This window comes from Electrophorus electricus, chromosome 26, assembly GCF_013358815.1.
Source record: "Electrophorus electricus isolate fEleEle1 chromosome 26, fEleEle1.pri, whole genome shotgun sequence".
Lineage (NCBI taxonomy): Eukaryota > Metazoa > Chordata > Actinopteri > Gymnotiformes > Gymnotidae > Electrophorus > Electrophorus electricus.
In genome coordinates this window covers 3,470,911-3,490,952 of record NC_049560.1, presented here as the reverse complement: position 1 = coordinate 3,490,952, position 20,042 = coordinate 3,470,911, and the positions used below count along the sequence as shown (strand labels likewise).

The following is a 20,042-nucleotide window of genomic DNA, read 5'->3' as shown; positions in this document are numbered from 1 at the left end:
GTCACATGGATGGAGGGTGTGAGGGTAGGGGCTACGCTGTCGAGTGCAGGCCGGAGTGGAAAAAAACCCCACTGGTGGAGGAGGAGGAGGAGGAGGAGGAGGAGGAGGAGGAGGAGGAGGAGGAGGAGGACATGCGCGGGGCTCTGAGGGAGCCGTATTAAATAGGGAGGTTGTCAATCCGGTCTGAGCCGGTTTCCCCACCCTGCGCTTGTGTGCCAAGTTTCAGGAAAGCCTTGCCCCCTTTGCTCACGTGTGGGGGAAAGATTAAAACGATCGACCGCAGCCGTGGGGGGGAGGAGGAAGTAGGGAGGGGGGCACTTTGGAAAGCAACCCTCCACAATTTGTCGACTGAGCACGAAAGCCAAGCGGGCGAACTCCCCTCACCCCTTGCTTCCGTCTGGCAGATCCCCCGGCGCAGGAGGGGCCCAGGGGAGAACATGCTCCATAAGAGCATTTGACTGGCATTCCTTCAGCCCAAGCCCCTGGTATGTAGGCAGGACCTGCTCGGCCTGGGCACACGCCCTCTCAGAAACCTGCTTCCGTCCCCACCTACCGCTCCAGCTGGCACCGTGTCAGCACCCTGCAGAGGTCACGCTCAGGTAAACCACAGCGTAAACGTTCCAAACAAACCCGTCTTTCATTTTCTAATTCAACCCCATTTTCTACCTCAAGGTTCGCAGGTTCCCACCAGTTCTCCAGCAAACAGCCCCATCTGCCTGGGTTATCCACCCAGGACATTTCACGATAGGCAGGAAACGATCTTTTCACTGACACTGCCCCAACACAAAAATAATGATTTTAGCCACTACGTATTACGAATGACAAAAATACTTTAATCTAGGGCACATACGCAGCACACAACTTCCTATATAGCGCCCCTCAGGGAAACCTTTCCAACAATAGTTCCACTCTAGACCACGGCTTGGCTGGTTTAAGTTGAATGGTAATGCCCATAAGTGCAGCACTTTAGCCCCTGTCAGCTATGACACCCCCCCCCCCCGCCCCATCACACACACACCCCTCGCTCCCAGCAGCCTGGAGCTCATTTCACTATCTTTCCCCCACAGCTCATTTGAATGAGCTGTAGAGGGGAACGGCGGAATGGTCAGGAGTAGTGGACGAACGCCTGTCAAGCTGCGGGCTCGCGCCCGGCTGGAGGCTCGTGCCCGGGCCCACCTCCCGATCTGCACGAGAGCCTGGGACAGGGGTAAGCGGCACGAGGAGAGGAGCCAGGTTTACAGGAGCGGCAGACGCCCAGGGAAGGGACGTCAGGAGACGAGCTCCTGCGCTCGGGCTGGCAGGTGACGCCCGTGTCCCAGAATAAACCCGGGCTAGGCTGACAGAGAGGAAACACCGCAAACAAACCTGATCCTCACACCTTCTCATGGCTCCAAACATTCCTCATCACTAATTCATGGCTGCCGGTGAAGGGGGCGGGGCCTGGCGTCTCTCCGGCTGGGGCCGCGGCCGCTCGCACGCATTCGTGGCTGTGACGCTGCTTTGCAAGGCAAAGCGCCGCATGCTCCGATCGTCCATCCCTCCCACCTCAGCTGAGCCTGCCTGTCCCGGCTGAAGCAGAGCGAGATTACCGGGGCTTCCTAGCCTAGTTCTCTTCCCAACCAGTCCTCGACACCGAGTTTCGGACTATCCGTATATGTTTTTGAGAGGCTTACTGAAAGTAAAACTCGTTGAAAGTAAACACTCTTAATTACTTACCTGTAACTATATACCCGAGTACTCATATGATAGTTACTGTACAAAATGTTTTGTTTCAGCAAACAATGTAATACCTTCTTAAATTATGCTTAATTACTATAAAGGAGGAGGTGTATATTCATCTAACCTTGTGCAACACCAGACATCGCACTGTTGTTACAAACGAACCTGTCCGAATAGTGTAAGCAACCCTTCCAGAGATAACTAAGTGCAGCGCTAGCTTCTGTGAAGGGAAAAAAGGCAACGTCTTTTGAACGTGTTAAAGGAGTAGGTTCCTCTTCACCTCAAATGACTCTGAAACGAGCACAGTTCAGCATGGCATGCGAACTGGATTGGATCATAAATTTCTATCAAGTGTAAATGGACACCTCAAATTGAAACATCTTAGCTGAGCACATGCCACACATTCCAGAAACACACACAGAGTTATGACACAAACCAAAACAATCCGAGGTGTTTTTCAGCGCAAAGCACACCAGTATTTTATATTAGGGTGTGTTTTAACCCACCACGCCCACCATGATTGCCCCCATTATCTCAGTGTACCTTGCCCCAGTCACATTTTATGGTGAATTTACTGATGAGATCAAAACACAGCATTCATCTGCCATGCACGAGGATTCCCATGCTGGAAGATTACTCCCACGCACACGAGCTGACACACTCCGCGTGCCGTAGGTCCAGTACCTTGGCGGAGGGCAGAGAAAAGTGGAGTGGACAAGCTCCCCCCGACCTCCATGTCCACTCAGTGTGTGTGTGATTAGTGGCGTTGCCTCGGAGACAGAGAGGGAGGGGAATTCACAGCCTGCAGGTCGGCAGGGTTCAAGGTCAGAGCCGAGAGGATATTAGCGGATAATCGGAAACACTACGGAGAGGGGGGTGTCTCATTCCAAGAAGAACAGGATTTTGAGCAAGGCCTTGGATATGAGTCACTCCTGCCAGCCGTGGTTAGAGAAGCCTGATTGGCCACACGAGTGCAAGCAGGAAGTGGGCGAATGACTGATAAAACTGGAGTTGTGGGGTTGGGCCATTTCGCTGGAGATATGTCAGTAGCCTGCCAAAAATCCAGGCTTGTGTTCACAATGCCCCCTGAAAGGTAGTGGGCGAGGCCACTTACCAACCAACGTACACAACACACGAGTTGACTCAAGTCTGTCTCAGCCATGTCAGAGGCTGTTCGCTTTCTCTAGAAGTACAAAACCAGCATCCGACCCCACATAACCCCGGGCTTGTGCTCCACCGGACAGTTAATGCAACTTATGTCGTCTGGCTCAATAAATGTTTTAGTGCAAGGAACTTGCGTTGTTTTTGTGGAGAAGTCTCAAAGTTCCAGCAGAGCCTTTCCGTCAGAACGGAATAAAACGTCCAGAGGCTTCCGAATGAGCGGTGGCGTGCCGGCATTCCCCCCCCCGGATCAGACGGGAGGTTAGACCTGAGTGCGAAAATGTCCTGCGGCCCCCTCATAGTTTGACCAAAGTTTTCCAGGCCCGATTCCCTGCATCTGGCAGTGGGCTGGCCGCAGCTCCGGCGAGGCTGCGGGACACTGCGGCCGAGCTTACAGGAAACCCGTGGGGAAGAGAGAGACCGCCCGACACGAGCCCCTCCCCCGGAAAACCGTGGCCGCGGCGGCTCTCGCGTTTCCAGTGCCCTTGCGTCGGGCCTGTGGCTCCTCTCTCTCTCTCCCTCTCTCTCTCTGTCTGTCTCTCTGTCTGTCTCTCTATCTGTCTGTCTCTCTCTCTCTTTCGTGCTCCCTCTCCCTCAGTCTCTGCTGCAGAGGGCCTGGCAGGATGGACGGAAGATGACTTCCTGCGTGAATCCGGCGGCGGTGTAACAGAACCTGCTCTGTTATCAGATGTCCAGCTCCCCCAGATGCTACGCCGTGACCCTTTCTGCTGCTGCTCCCACTTCCTCCTGCGCGCCTTCGCCGAAGAGGTGAACAGGCTCCTCACGTGTCCCCGCCTCACCCAACGCGCCCTCCTCCCCCACCACCTTGTCTCGCCCATGTCTCTCGACGACGGCGTGTAGGTAAGTGTGTCAAGGACTCCTCTGCATGCTGGGGGCCACAGCGCCGTCACAGTGAGCGGAGTTGATCGAGGGAATGACCTTCCAGGTAAGTAAGGCAAGCAGGGGCCCCGGGCCCCGGGCCCCCAACCTCCCCGCGCACAAGGCCAATAAGTGGACAGAGGCCCTTTAAAGAGCGCAATGAGAGCATAATGAGATGAGCTCTCTGATTACCGATAGGAAGGTCGGCATGCTGATGTCCAGCTCCCAGTGTTCGGGCCTTTCGTTCGACCATTTTAAAAAGTGCTTCACAAAAACCCACTCAAGCTGTCGCCCTGCTCAGCTGCCCGCGACTACAGCTCCATGTCCAGAAGCGTTCGCCACCAGTCTGACAGCTCCTCCAAGGTGCGTCGGTTTAAAAACACACCAACACACCCAGCTGCCCCGAGTGATGTTTTATGTATACAGTAGTCTGAACTTTCTGAATATGAAAGAATGGTAAATCTTAACAAGAAACATATGTTTAGTTTTAACTTCCAATCAAAGGAGAGGGATCTCATGGCACATGTAACTCAGTACATTCAAAGTAACAAGCGTGAAGTATTAAATCTACACAACAGCACTGAGGGTGTGTGTATAGTGACTATGCATAAAAATTGCTGCGTGAAAAGGAATTATGCACAGTCAAAACAAAAACAAATCTCCATCTGCAAATCTAGTCTAGTGACAGGTGACACTTTCTTTTTACATACATGAATATTTTAGTGAGAAATTAGTCCTGCCAATTTTGGTTTTACGTTAAGGAAGACCGACGTTAGTGTTTACTGCATGGGTGGTGCTTCTGAAGCGCTCTCACACACACATACACACACACACACACACACACACACACACACACACACACACACACCAAGGTTCTCTGGTGGCCTCATAACATTCCTACGTAGGTGTCGCGACCCAAAGCGACCCCGCGGTAGATTTACCAGTATACAAAGTCCAATCAAGTGGGCATAGATATGTGTGTCATTCATGCAACAAGTAAGAGACAATGAAGATTGGCCTCACCCCTGACAAGACAAGGAGCCAGTTCTGTGTATTGTTCAGACACAGGGCGTCATCTGCGAATAAAAATACCCCTCGCGCCCTCCCTGTACCCGCACCAGTGAAAACGAGTCGAGCAAGTATGGGTTGGAAATCATCCGCATACATCCTTGAATAAAAAAAAAAAGAGAGAGAAAGAGACGAGAGAGAGAGAGAGAGAGAGAGAGAAAGAGAGAATGTGTGTGTGTGTGTGTGTGTGTGCGCGCATGTTTCCAGCCTTGGCTCCATATGCAGGACACCCATGCAGTGTTGCTCTGACTGAAGTCATGAGACACTACCGAAGCCCCTCAGTTAGAGAACAGTGAGGGGGATGTGCACCGAGACTGAACTATATAAAGTATGAGGAAGGGGTTAGAAACACACCAACCACATCTGCCAGCGGAAGGGACTGAACGCCTGCAGGTCCAGGGTTCGGTGATTTCGCTTTGTGGCATAAATAAACGGCACTTTTTCATCACACGTTAGCAGTGAGCTTGAGGTGAGCACAGTTCTTCTACACACAGCAGATGTGTCAAAACTCAAGGACCAGCAAAGTCACGAAATGCCGTCCAACTCTGCGATTCAGACTTCTTTTTTTTTTTTCTTTTTTTTTTTTTTTAAAGAACTTGCCTACAGCCAGCTTGTGCCTACCGGTTAAAGTAATATTTATGAACAATGAAGCACATTTTTAATGGGTCACATTCTAGACTTATTGGCAGCACATTAGAAAAAGTCATTCCCCCAAAAGTTAAAGTTAGCGGGACGTGACCTCTCCGGGCCGTACCTTAGAGCTGCGAGCCCCTGTCTCCCATCTCCGCCTGCAACTGGGTCAAGCACTCTGCTCAGCCAAGCCTAGTGCCTCTCTCCCTCTGTCCTCTCACTAGTCCTCCACTCGCCTGTCTTCTCCACTCCGGGCAGTGGAGAGAGAGAGAGAGAGGGAGAGAGAGAGAGAGAGAGAGAGAGAGAGAGAGAGAGAGAGAGAGTGTGGTGGGAGTGCTTACCGGCCAGGCAGAAATGTGTCTCTTTCCGTGGGCCGGCAGTCTGCCCTGCCTGCCTCCGTGTCTGGGCAGGAACCTGCTCTGGAGCAACTGCAGACGGGAAACTTCCAAGTGGCCCGATCCACAGGCAAGCCCTTGCCTGATCCCACACAGGCAGACACCTACTAACTCTCCCTTGTGCTCCCCACCCCTCTATTTTCAGCCCACTGCTCTGGCTTCACTTCCCCCTCTGCGATTGGCCTGACAGCTGCTTACTCACCACACCTCCCCACAGGGATAGGCTGCTGGCTGTTCCCTTTCCTGTATGGCCAAAGGCAAGGTACTCTGGGATGTGGAGTTCTTGAAAGCTACTTCATCTGTTTCTGGGCCACTGCTGTGAACTACAAGTCCCAAGAAGTCCACTCTCATCAACCCCCACACCTCGGAGCCCTGGTTCAACGTAAGCACTCAAAGCTGAATTATACACTACGGTGTGTTGCCAGCAGGATGCCAGGTATTAAGAGTACGGACCAGCCATCAAGCAGGGACAGGACACGGGACAAAATGAAAAACTCCCAGCACTCCCAGTCAAAACCACGCAACACAATGCTAACATGTCGCTAGCCTGAATAAATAACGTAAGCACTCTTGACCTAAATAAGACTTTTAAGCCAGCCTGACATTTCCCAAAACAGCAGGAAAAGGACAGCAAAAATAAAAATAAAAGTCCAGGAGATACGGGGCGCTGAAAGCTCCGACACCAGGTGTTTGTTGCAGCCGGTTCTCTGCGACGACAACAAACCCAAAAGCGAAGGCTGTGACACACCACTTTACCTTGTCCCGTGGTGTTAATGTTGGTTCGTCCTTCCTCGCATACTGCCTCACTCCTTTACTTTCAACTCCAACTCCCCCGCCACGCTGAAGTGCTAATACCCCGAAGTTCAGCAAAGCAATACCTACACATGCAAGGTGAGTCGAATGAGTTAGGCTGCACACAGACGAGGAACTCAACTACTCAACACTTAGCAGCCCCCTCCCAACCCCCCTTGCTCTCTCGCTCTCTCTCTCTCTCTCCCTCTTTCTCTCCGTTCCCCTCCCTCACTCCTTGCTCCCTCTGGTCGACGGGCCCTGGCCAGACAGTAGGGTGACGGGTGGGAGGTGTTGGGCTGAGCTCACCTGCGATGGCCGTGGTGCTGCTTGTTGTGGCTCCTCTCCTCTCCTCCTCTGTGGAGCGCTCTCTCTCTCTCTCTCTCTCTCTCCCTCTCTCCCCCTCACACACACACACACACACAGTCTCTCTCTTTAGCTGTCCCTGCTCCTCAGAGCTCCGTATGCGCTAAACAGGCAGCAGCAGATCAACTCAATTCCCTTCCTGGTTTCTGGAGGGCAAAGAGGTCCCTCCCTTTCTCTGTCTCTCTCTCTCTCTCTCCCTCTCTCTCTCCCTCTCTCTCTCCCTCTCCCTCTCTTAAAGAAACAGCATTCTCCTCACCGGTCTCCTCCACACCTCTCTGGGGAATACAGTAAAATTATATTACCATGTGACAGTGTTAACAATCTTTTGTCATAAAAGCAGGTTGCAGAGTGCAAGCGAGGTTTCCCATAAGCTCTGGCTGTGTTTTCACAAAGTTATTCAGCCAGGCATGACATTTACAGTGAGCGAGAGTGTGTGCTAAAATTATGATTGTAACCGTCCTTTTCTTTCTGAAGTGGCTCTGTGGAACAGAGTCACACCCACCCATCCCACAGCCTGAGGTCATGGAGTCCCACCCCAGAAACAAGCCTTGGCACATTCCGAAACACTCAGGGTCTGCCAGCAACACCCCCCACCACACACACACACACACACACACACACACAATGCTGTCTCACTTACGCGGCTCAATGCACTGCCTCTCAAGGGTCTTCAGTGTGAGGTGCCACTCCTCCCATTTATACCTCAGGCACAAATTTTAAACTATTTTCCAGATTAACAATTCGACACATTGCTTACTTTGAAAGTGATTCATAAAGATGTGCAAACAAGATTCCAACAATTTGCACTGTGACCACGCCAACCCTCTGAATGCCTACCTGGACAGAGGGTGACCTCTCCCACCACCGCTCGCCCACAATCTGAGCAAGAAATCAGACAATCGGGGGCACAGCATTTTACCGCACCTTCTTAATCTTACGCAGATTAGGCATAACACGGACTCCACCTTTAAGAAGCTTTGAGGCAGAGTACTGCTCGTGTCCTTGGGGAAGGGGACCCCAAAATGCAAACTCACACACTGCCCACAGAGGGAGCTGTGCACAGGTCAGCGACATGGCAGACGCACGGTAACAATAACGTTAATGACCATCCAGACGGAGCCTTTGGAATAGAGGACTTCTTTTATTTGCTTTTACATTTCTTTCAAATGTTAGAATTTTAAAACACTATTCAGATAAAGTGGCATTAATATTAATGTCAAACGGTGGAACTGGCTAAAGCTGTGCTTCATTTAGTTTCTGATTTGAAAAAAAAAAAAAAAAAAAATGCGTGATAGTAGTACATTTCAAATGATGTAAAATATCCCTGGAAAGTTTTATGTTTAGCAACTGAAATAGATGAAGGCAGACATGTGAACTGTAAAGTCACCCTTGTATTGGGTATAAAATATATTTTCCTGGTTCCTAAAAACCCACAAGTCTAGCTGTGGCTTCTCTGGGGTATAATGTGGTTTTGAACCAAGTAACACAGAGAAGGAAATAAACGCTCAAAATCAAGGTTGGCCAACTCCAGTTATGGAGGCCTGGAGATTTTCTTGCTCTGTCACCATGGTCATTACCTGGTCATTACCTAATGAGCTGAATCAGGTAGGTGTGTGTGTGTGTGTGTGTGTGTGTGTGTGTGTGCGCGCGTGCGTGCGCAGGGATACTACCAGGCTGCGCCGTGTGCTGGACTGTGGGTCTCATTGACTGCCCCTGCTGAAAACAGTCAGGGTTTCCTAACCCATTCCTGAAGGAGTCCCAGCCAGTGCACGTTTGTGTTACTCCATCAGGTTGGGATTACTCCATCAGGAGTTTTCCTGATGCTGAACTGGAACAATCATGTGGATGGGCTGTAAAACTTCCTTTACACAGTACACTCTCATAAATGAATTATGACACAATGCCGTAACAAAAAAAAAAACATTTGTTTTTAAAAAGCAGCTAAAATGTCAACTGACTATAATCATAACAAGAATCAGGAGTGAAACTATGTAAACTTTCATTCACAAATAAGTTTTATTCTTCTATGAGAACTGTATTCAGCACATTTCAAATGATAAAATGACTTCCTTTTTTCTCTATACCTCTCAACAAACAAACAAAAACAAACAAACAAACAAAAACAGAAGAAAGCTATTTTTAAGACCGCAAAACAGTACCAGAGGTACTGTACAAAAAAATTCACACACACGTCTGGCAATGGATTCATTTTGGTCAGTGATGAATGCCAGTGTGTAGTAGCAATACATTGTTGTTTTTCAAAAGCATCACGCGGGATTTAAGATCATCGCGGCTACAGTTAAGACAGTTCAGAAGGATACTGGACCACTTGGGGATGCTCTTTGCTCTCAGAATTTTTTGGAGAAACCCTGAACATTGAAGAAGAAGCAGAAGAAAAAACAACCAGCCAAGCACCGTCTCCGGTCTGAGCCCCAGAGGCATACAGCGAACTGCTACACCCGCTTTACCACACCCACCCACTGGCTTGGGCCAAGTCTACATCCTCCTTTACTCCAGCCATCACGCCTTGCAAGTACATGTCACTTCTGAAAGAACTTGGTAAGTTATGTACTCTGCAAATGGCTTATTAGTTCATATTAAACAGAACTTACGGTTCATATTCCAATGCAAAGGACAGCTGTAACGTAGAGTGCAATTCTGGTTTGACTTCAGTCTTTATGTGGGGTCAGAAAATAAAACTACATCAAAGCACAAAACAAAAAACAAAAAAAACCCAAAACCTTCATTCTAAAACAACAATAGTTACAGCGTGAAAAGAGAACTTTCAGATGATGAACATAACTCAAGCAGCAGACACAGCTGTGAATAAAACACCTTAATTAAAAAAAAAAAAAAAATGTAATGGCCTTCTGAAGAAAGTACACCATGCCTGACTAGCATTAGTGTTACAGCTCTTGCTGCAGATTTAAGAACCAGTTCCTTCCTTCAGCTGATGAAAGGTTAATACACCAGGAAGTTCATCCATATTTCATTACTGATATTCAAATCAAATTGCTTTTTTTCTGAAGGAAGGGTTCATTACCACGCTTTACGGCAGAGGGCACAGGAAGCTGTGAATGCTTAACGAATGCTTAATGAACGCTTAATGAACGCTTAACGAAGGCTTAACGAACGCCACGTGACATAACGTAGAACAGAGCCATCGTCTGGCAATGTCTCGGGTTGGGGATTAGCTGAAGATCTGTGCACATGCAGCAGAGAGCAAGCATGCTGACGTCATGGACTCACTCTGCTCTGCTCATGGACACTTCCAACTCTGCCCAAACTCCAGGATGAAGCGTAGTGTGATCCACAGTAACCCTCTTTGGTCTAGACCATTCAGACGCAAATGAGACCAGAATAGGCGTACATCTTCTGAAATGGAACGTTCCCTATTTGACCAAACTGACGTTTTGGTTTTACAGCGCAAGAGTTTTCACCACGTAGCAGATATAGTCGTGAATTATCAAAGGACTTCATGGATGTATCTGAAAATTTGAGTGGAAATATGCATTTTACAGTATACACCCATGTGCTGTACGCCACACCTGAAACTCCCCCAAGAACTTAGGTGACCCGCTGTAGCGAAGCGTAAAGTGTTTAAAGTAAAATTCGGATGGACAGGCAAACCAACAACAGAGAGGAAAAACACACCACCCATAATCCAGTGCCTGCAGTATGTACTGAGGCACGGAGAGAGAGCGGAATGGAGAGGAGAGGAGTGGAGGGGAGAGGAGAAGGGAGGAGTGGAGGGGAGTGGAGAGGGGAGTGGAGAGGAGGGGAGAGGAGAGAAGAGGAGAGGAGGGGAGAGGAGATGAGAGGAGAGGAGTGAAGAGGAGAGGAGGGGAGAGGAGAAGGGAGGAGTGGAGGGGAGTGGAGAGGGGAGTGGAGAGGAGGGGAGAGGAGAGAAGAGGAGTGGAGAGGAGAGGAGGGGAGAGGAGATGAGAGGAGAGGAGTGAAGAGGAGAGGGGAGGAGAGGAGCGGGGGGGGGGGGGGGGGAGCGGCTCCGCCTTTACTCGGCGTTGCGCGTGGGGGTGCTCGGCTGGTTCAGACCCATGGTTCTGCACAGCCACCCGGCAAAGTCCACATCCTCCAGCTCCGCACGCTTGATAAATGTGTGAGCCTGGAACAGAGGAGGAGTGGCTTAGAAACACCGCACGCACGTTTAAAACGGAGTCCTACCGTTACTAACCCAACAGTGTTCGCTATATGGATGGCAATGGGTTGGGCTATAAATGAAGATTGTAAGCGTGTTTGCTACAGTCACAAGAGAAGGACAATAAATAACAAGTACCATCAACATCTTCAGGTCAGCTCTGTCCGCAGGGTTCTTGATGAGGCTGTGGGGGGAAACAAAAAAAAACAAGAAAAAACAAAACAAAGAGCTAAAAACAAAGTCAACCTGAAAATCCCGTTGGACAGTGAGGAACGTGACCCCAAACCTACATCCTTTTATCATTTAAAGCAGGTGACACATAATAACGTCTTTTTTTTTAATACAAGTATGAGTTTTCAGGCCAACATGCGACATTAAGACAATACGAAAAGGGAAAAGAAAACACTTCTGGCTCTAGCAGCTAGCCGACCTGTGCAACATCGTCTGTGGAGAGCGGCCGCCATGCGAGATGAAGCTATAAGAATATGGGACTCACCATTTGGTCACAAAGTCCTGGAAGTCTGGGGTAAACAAACCATGCGGCAACTTGGGTGGGGGCTGTGAAAAATGGAGGGACAGAGGAGAGAAAAAAAAAACAAAACAAAAAACTAGGGGTGAGATCGAGGAGCCTTTGAGAGAGAGAAAAAAATATTAAAATATGAGACAAAGTTGTGTACTAAGCAGTTTCTCTGACCTCATTGACAATGTAGTCCAGTAGCTCAAATATAGCCATGGCTGGCCTGCTGTCCACACCATGGCCTTTGGGGAAAATAATTTCACATGAGTCAACTAAACCAGCTTATATTTTATAGCCCCAGTCTCTATAACAGTCTCTAAGATAGGAAGGTCTCTGTGGGGTACCCTATAGAGAGCACCACTGGTGTTTTACCTTGAATGAGAAAAGATCGTAATCATGACAATCACAGGGACGCAGCGGACACAAATATGTTCATGCCAAGATCCACTAACCCTACCGCTGAGAGTTTACATTTGTTTCAAATGAATCAGTTTTGCTGTGAAAATGTGAAAGAGGCAGACTAATACACCTGAATGTTGCTTAAATCAAAACGGAATGTTCAATAGTTGATCGAGATTGGAATATTGGCAATCACTAATCACCAATATGGTCACGATAAGACCATTTCTCTGTGATAAATGGACTCAACTTTACACCTAATTCAGTGTGGAAACCAGAGAAGCTATGAAGGACGGCAAGGCGTCCTCACCGCTAATGGGCCGTCCAGGGGGGCGGGGCCTCGGCGACGTGCTGTGGGCCTCCATGCCTGCTCCGTCCAGCACGGGCCGCCCGAAGATGGCCTCCAGCTCCTTAGCGTCCGGCGGGGGGATGGGGTAACGGCCAATGGCCAGCTCCACCAGCGACAGGCCCATGCTCCACACGTCTGACTGCACCGAGTAGTGGGTGCCCTGGAGTCTCTCCGGCTGTCGAGGGAGGGATGGAGGGATGGAGGGAGAAGCCAGCAGAAAGCATGTGAGTGGCCGGGCCTGGGAGGAGCGTCGCGCTCGGCGCAGAGGAGTGGGCAGAGCTGTCGGTGCCCGCCTCCGCGGGCTCAGGGATGGGCAGCGGCAGAGCGGGCGAGGCGAGGGGAGGGCTGACTCACCGACATGTACGAGCGCGTTCCCACGAAGGAGTTGGCCATGGAGTCGATGAGCTGGCCGCTCACGCCGAAGTCACACAGCTTGATCTCGCCGCGCGAGTTCACCAGGATGTTGGAGGGCTTGACGTCTGCAGGGGCCAAGGATCACGAGAGAGACAGAGAGAAAAAAAGAGGGGGGGGGACAGAAAAGAGAAAAGGAGAGGGGGAGGGGGAGAGAGAGAGAGAGAGAGAGAGACCAGGTGAGACAGAGGGATGAAGAGGGATAAGGGAGAGTAAGAGTGCCAGAGCCCAAATCCCACCACCTGGCTCCTTCCTCCAGGCCTGCTCCTCCTTGCCAAGTATTCAAGCAGAAAAACATTTCACAAGAAGCCCTGCGTTCAGCAGCCATGCGCAGCTCCCAGGATGCAGGGCTGCCCGTGATGGCGCACACGCACGCCTGTATTTGCACCTCCCCAGAAAGTGGCAAAGAACCAGAGGAGCTACACAGCTATTGGCCCCAGTACCACAAGTGAAGTGGTAGTGCAGGTATCGGCAGTGCCGATATGATACATAATATATTAATTTCATCTCATGTTGCAGGTATGTTGGAAAGCTTGATTATATAAATGCACAAGAATGATACAAAGCTTACCACTCCCATATGCAAGACCAGTATACAAACTCAGGTTTTGGAATCAGAAGAACCAGTGCGTCCATACAGATACCGTGACCTTGCGCGGTGCTGCACACAACCTGACAACTTTGAAAGGAAGTTCCAGAACGAGCCATCAATTCCAACCAGGAACTCTTTCGGGGCGAAGTTAGCAAAGTCCTTCGCCAGGCTAGAAGCTTCCCGTGAGTTCTGCAACATAAGCTTCTGCTCCCAGCATTGCCTCCCACTGGGAGAGCTAAGAGAAACTGAGTGGGCAAGAGACAATGGGGAAGAGGGAGAGAGAGAGAGAGAGAGAGAGAGAGAGAGAGAGAAGGGGCTGCAGAGAGCGGCTGCCTTATAATCACATCCGAGAGGCCATAATTACCGGCCGCGCTCCGAGGCAGCATGTTCACTGGTTCTCCCTGCCACCGTAGCGCAACTACAGCGCCGAGTCTCCCACAGCACTGAGCCTGGCTCCCTTAGACCGTCACACAGCCTCCATGACATCCAGGCAGCCATTTTGGGCTCGCCCTTAGTTTCATAATGTCCCTGTCGCGGAGGCCAAAATGGCAGCCGAGTGACGACGACGTCAGACCACCCGTTGGACTTCGCATTCGTTTTGTACTTACTGATATTAATTTTCTCTAATGCATGTCCTTTGGAACGCGGTACACATAATAGCTCGACAATAACGTGAGTCACATAATTAGCATTGTTATTTCGCCGCGGTTTGTCTCTAGCAGATGAGTTTACGTATGTTGACTGACAGTACAGGCATGCAGGCTCTGTTACAACGAGACAAGTAACAAAGACTGTGAGGAAGAAGACAAAGTTGTTTCGCCTGGCTCGTTTTAGCGCAGTTTAACTGCTTGCTGAATAAAGGGTATTAAGTGACCGGGCAGGAAGTACAACACACCTTGAAAATTTTAAATGAAATATTGGAAGGCTAAGACGGTGGGCGGGGTGGGGCAGAAGTCAAGAACATGATGTGGAGTTGTGGAGTATGGACACAGCGCACATCAACAACTGGTTGGGAACGAAGGCCGAAGGAATGGTCGTGAACAGGTGAGGATGGATGAAAGTCCAAAAAGGACAAAAGAGGGATAAGTCCAAATCAAGCTGGAAAATGGCTTCCGTTTCTGCTACTTTGCAGTTTAAAAAAAAAAGTTTAAAAATTCAGCAGATTTGGCCTAAGTACAGGCCAGGAATTTCACAATACAAGTCCCTTCGAAATCTTTAACCACAACTGGCAAAAAAAAAACAAAAAAAAAACACAAAAGTAACTACTTTGTTCCTTTAACTGTAGTTCTAAGAGTATATTCAAGTGAGTAATAGTTTGTCTTTGAAGTAAGAGCATTTTTATTCCTGAGTATCACTCTCTTCGCCTGCAGGCAGTACTAACTGTTAGATCATTTACAGATCTAATCTGAAGATGCACTTAGGTATCACTCTTACAGGCAAGTCTTAGACACTGCAACAGCGGAAGAGCTTGGTTAACACCATGACACGTCGTATGTATGTTGACCAAGCTCTCTGTTACCAGGCTCAAAGCTGATACTGCCGCATAGACCTTAAAATTGCCCTGATTTGGACTTTAAGGAATCTTAATAATGGGATTAATGGATTAGAGATGTAAACTATACAAACTGCCATTTGTGTGTACATGTATATACAATGTACTTAGCATGTATGGAGAGGAGTTTTATTGTTAATTGCAAAAATTTATATTTATGTATTTGGCAACTTATTTTTATAGTGTTCCTAAGTGACACTACCATCTGAAAAACTACCAGATGAAAATACAATATTCACACACACACACACACACACACACACACACACACACACACACACACACACACACACACACACACGTTTATGTAGGTAGGGGGAGGGTTGGGGTGTGTGTATAATCAAAACTGCAGTAAAGTACACAAGGTTTAAGCAAGATGTTGCACATCTGATTAAGGACCTCTGTCCGAAACGTCCTGCTTCTCTGGAAACCTGGACATTTTCTCTGGAAAATTTGACTACCTCTACATCTTTTACTACAGTACACTGCAGTTATTCCCCAGAAACTCCTTCATACATTTTAACTCATAGACCATGAAGCATCACTGTTCTATTCTGGATTTCAAAAGCTGTATCAATGTGCCCAGGTCCTGCCCTGCCAATCTGGCAGTAATTTGCACATGCACACACATGCAGCTTCACTGGTTCGGAATGTTGCTCTCAAAATACCTCTGTGCATGATTTGGTGTTTCTCCCGTAGATAAGCAAGCCCACGAAGCACCTGTGGAGAAACACACACATCACCAATGAAATGCCAAAACGAATCACAGTGTCCATTAGTTAGGAATTATTAGTTAATGCATAGTTAACGCATACTGTCTACTGAGAAATTTGATGCCTAAGTGATACAATAGTTTAAATGCTTAGACACTTTTGCCACCAGCAAACGGTCAGACGTGAGGCTATTAATGCTAAGAGAAAAGTGAAAAACACACTGCAGAATGCTTAGGAAGTGCCGTGTGTCACCAGGGCATTTAGGTGACTTCCAAAAACATCTGGCAAGCCACCGACTTCGCTTAAGGCACAACCTTCGGGTGTGGACAAAATCCTTTTTAACGTATGCCAATAAAATGTTCATAGAACGTTCAAATATCATGGACCAAATCAGAGGTTCAAATACAAGAATGGTGCAAAATGCTAGGATACTAGAGACACTACAAGATTATACCATTATTATTGTAATATAATATTACTTTGTTGAGCAAAAATGTTATGTTTCCCTTAACTTTGGCTGGCAAAAGAAATTTACTTAAATTAATTGCACAATAGAAGGCTTGGTCAAATTACGCCTAAGAATTAACCGAAGTAACTGAAGAGAACTGCTTATGTTTTTTTTATAATTGTAGTTGTATGACAATAACAAAGATACAAATAACCTCATAAAACTGTCATACAACTCATATCACTGCTTATTGTGACGAATTACCATCTTAGTGCCAACTTTTCTGTGTTAACCATTTGCTGCATGAACACACTTGTGTTGGTCTGCGCAGTTAAAGATCTATTTGTATCTTTTTCTGCAGCCTTTCACCTCTTTTCCATCATGAACACTATAGCAATAAAAAGAACAAAATTTAAGAACTGTTTTTTTTTCCACTCCATCTACAATCAATATGTATCTGACTGCCTCAAGAGTACGTGAGGAACCAAACAGAACCCCCAACTGACGCAGCGTTTGCTTCTCTGCCAGCCTGTGAAAGGATTATAAAGATGTACTACATGCATTATAAAGAGGGGAGGTCACATACAGCAGACACTGCAGGTGTCAAAGTAACAAAACACTATTGAACAGTATAGCTTTCTTATGATTTTATGCTTCCAGGAATGACTGACAAAAACAGAATACTCACAGCAATACTAACTTTCCCTAGGATTTCCTCTGGAATTCTTCTAGCTTCTTTTAGCACCTGATCTAGGGAGCCTCCATCCTGCAAAAAGGACAAAAAAATGGGAAAACATTTTGGAAAACTTTCAGACAAAGCAGCATTTTAAGGAACATCCTAATGGATATGAATTGCTAATTTTGCAGCACCGTTCAATTGCTAAACTTAGACCGAAACCTGCCATGCATCTAAATATAATAGTACGTTGTAGTCTTTACTTCTCAGATGCATCCCAGATCCAGCAGCATTTTTCCCACTCCAACATCCCTGAATCAAACTATGACGAGTTAAGGATAAGGCTTCAATTGAAACTAATGAGTAGGACCAGATGCGTATCAGCAAAACACTAAACACTAAAGTGCTGAGGCCCTGCACTGCAGGCTGATTTTCAAAAGCCCAAATATCTCTTATATCACTGTATACCTTTCAAAGCCATTTTCACCTTCACTCATCTCCTCTCACTCACCATGTGCTCCATACAAATGCTGATCTCACCATCGCTGTAGAAAGCCCCGTAGAAGCCCACAATGTAGGGCGAGTTGCACTCATGCAGCACCTGAAGCTCCCGAATGATCTGGTTCCTGATGGCTGGTTTGATTTCCAAATGGATTAGCTGCAGCGCAACACGAGCAAAGTGACTCAGCTTCATCCAGAACCTTGTAAACAACTAGAGAGGGCTGAGCGGGTACAGTTAGAACGCTCACCTTTCTAGCCATAACTAGTCTCGAGGGTTTATGTCTCACTTTGTGAACCACCCCACCATTGCCTGCACCCAGTTCGCAGATGGGGTCAAAGTCATCATCCTTCAACTCGCCCACCTGGGCTTTCTGGGTGAGGAAAGCCTCCAGGCGCTTTCTCTGCTGCTCATCCATCTCTAGCTCTCCTAGTTTCTTCTGCAAGGCCTCCAGGTTCGCTCTAATAGCCAGGGGGCAGAACCACACAGTCTGAGAAGCTTGTTTAGAATGACCCAGGTCACGTGGCATGTCGAATACTCACTCTGAAGCTGCATCAATGTTGGTTGACGCTTGTCCCTCTCCCGTGGGCGCAATGTTTAGTGGGCCGGGTCTTCTCTTCGGTGCCATAACTGACCAGTATGGGCGATGGCTATATTTTTAGAGAGAGATGTAACGGCTTAATTGTCGTAACTGTAATTTCTCCTAAAATCACAATCTCTGTGTATTTAAAAAAAATTTAAAATAAAGATAACTGCTTTTATTTTCCGTATTTTTCTAAGGCCTAACTGGAAGAGCCCGTCGTGTCTTTTGAAGCCACATCATGCAGTCTGGCAGGTAGCTAGAAGGCGGATGACAGGAAGACACCAGAACCGCTTCTCACATGCATTTGCTATGCGTAAGCCCTGCTGACTGCAAAGCAGTTTACTTTAAGGTATGTACCAACGTTTCAGGAGAGCACATCGTTGTAACGTTTATCTGAGCAATAGCTGCAAACAACAACAACAACAACAACAACAACAACAACCAAAAACCAAAAAACAATCGTGCCTGACTCGCGCGATGGCCCTGACTCCTCAGTGCTCGAGCAGACATAAGAAGCACCTTCGCGCAAATGACGGCTCGCTGTTCTCGCACAGCCGGTCCCTCTTGTTCATCGAAAGATTGCCACATAAAGCACTTCAGAGTGTCTACTGTCGATGCGAGAGCGTCTTCAAAATTCTGTTAAAACTCCTCATAAATGTAACGGGGGGGGGGGGGAAAAAATCCGGTACAGGAAGCAGCTCTCCAAGCAGGCGGAAGCTTGCTTTCCCTCACGAGATTTCGTGCAAAATACAAATCATCGCGATAAGACGGTCTGCTATAAATGTGAAGCGTGTTAAGTAAAGTCAAGTAAAAACGGAGGCTGTGTACGTTAAGAAATGCACGTCATGTCTGTTCACCAAATTTACTACCCACTGGAAGGTCACGGAATCGTTTCAAAACCAAGAAAATGTTAACTGCATAGGAATAGTTAGTGTGAGTTATAGAGATTCATCGATCTACACATCATTCGTTCCCCTGACTTTCGTGTGCTGTGATATTCAGATCGCAGGCTCTGCCTTTCAGAAGCCGGGGAGTCGGTTTTAGTCTGAATCGTCGATGGAGCGCGGATGGCTTCAAATAGATCAGTACACTGCGTGCACAATTATTAGGCAAGTTGTATTTTTGAGGATTCATTTTATTATTGAACAACTAGAGTGCTCAGTCAATCCAAAATGTTAATAAACCTCAAACCTGAACATTTCAGAAAGTGAAAGTGAGGTTTTGGAGAATATCTGTGTGTGCATAATTATTGGGCAACTATTAGTGTGTCGAATTATTATGCAACTAAATGAAAACGGAAATTTTCCCATCTCAGTTTATTTTCGTCTCTTAAAGTGAGAATAAACAACTCAATTTACAAATAAACATTTGACATTTCCCAAAAAAAAAAAAAGTGACGAATCTAACCACACTTCTTTTCAATAACAGTCATAAGCCTTCCATTCATGGAGTCTGTCAGTTTCTTAATCTGTTGATCATCTTTTTGTGCAGCAGCAACCACAGCCTCCCAGACACTGTTCAGAGGACTATATGGTGTTCCTTCACCATAAAGCTCCCGTTTAAGAAGGGCCCACAAGTTCTCAATAGGGTTTAGGTCAGGGTAGGAAGAGGGCCACGTTGTTATTCTTTCATGTTTAAGGCCATAACTGGCTAGCCACAGAGTGGAGTGCTACGATGCATGCGATGGAGCATTGTCCTGCATAAAAATCATGGTCTTCTTGAAAGATGCAGACTTTTTCCTGTCTTCTAAAAACTGGCAGTAGGTTTGGGAGTTGATTTTGAGTTCATCTTGAACCCGAAAAGGTCCACCTAGCTCATCTTTAATAATACCAGCCCACAGCAGTACCCCACCTCCACCTTGCTGGGGTCTGAGTCGACGTGGAGCTCTGTGCCCGTTCCTGATCCAGCCACGGGCCCGTCCGTCTGTCTGTCAAGAGTCACTCGCATCTCATTAGTCCATAAAACCTTCAGTCTTCAGACATTTCTTGGCCGTCTTGACGTTTCACCTTGTGTGTCTTGTTCAGTGGTGGTGGGGTTTCAGCCTTCCTCACCTTGGCCATGTCTCTGAGTACTAAACACCTTGTACTTTTGTGGTTCTCCATGTAGGTTGCAGGTCTAGAATATGACAGCACTGGAGGAT

At 47.6% G+C, this 20,042-nt stretch overlaps 1 protein-coding gene across 2 annotated transcripts; it reads right to left on the bottom strand.

The window, feature by feature from the left end:
- Positions 1–10,998: 10,998 nt before the first annotated feature.
- On the bottom strand, positions 10,999–18,576 carry map2k2a (mitogen-activated protein kinase kinase 2a). 2 transcript variants are annotated; one of them, XM_035523383.1, is made up of 12 exons: positions 18,368–18,576; positions 17,862–17,969; positions 17,570–17,780; positions 17,332–17,478; positions 16,833–16,910; positions 15,652–15,703; positions 12,783–12,907; positions 12,390–12,603; positions 11,858–11,922; positions 11,660–11,721; positions 11,302–11,347; positions 10,999–11,130 (listed from the first exon to the last, which is right to left on the bottom strand). In XM_035523383.1, exons 2-12 carry the CDS (start codon positions 17,945–17,947, stop codon positions 11,020–11,022), a joined length of 1,197 nt encoding a protein of 398 aa, XP_035379276.1. In that variant the 5' UTR covers positions 17,948–17,969; positions 18,368–18,576; the 3' UTR covers positions 10,999–11,019. The 2 variants fall into 2 exon arrangements, with proteins under 2 accessions (XP_035379276.1, XP_035379275.1); XM_035523382.1 differs by having other exon boundaries at positions 18,422–18,576.
- Between the last annotated feature and the right edge of the window lie 1,466 nt (positions 18,577–20,042).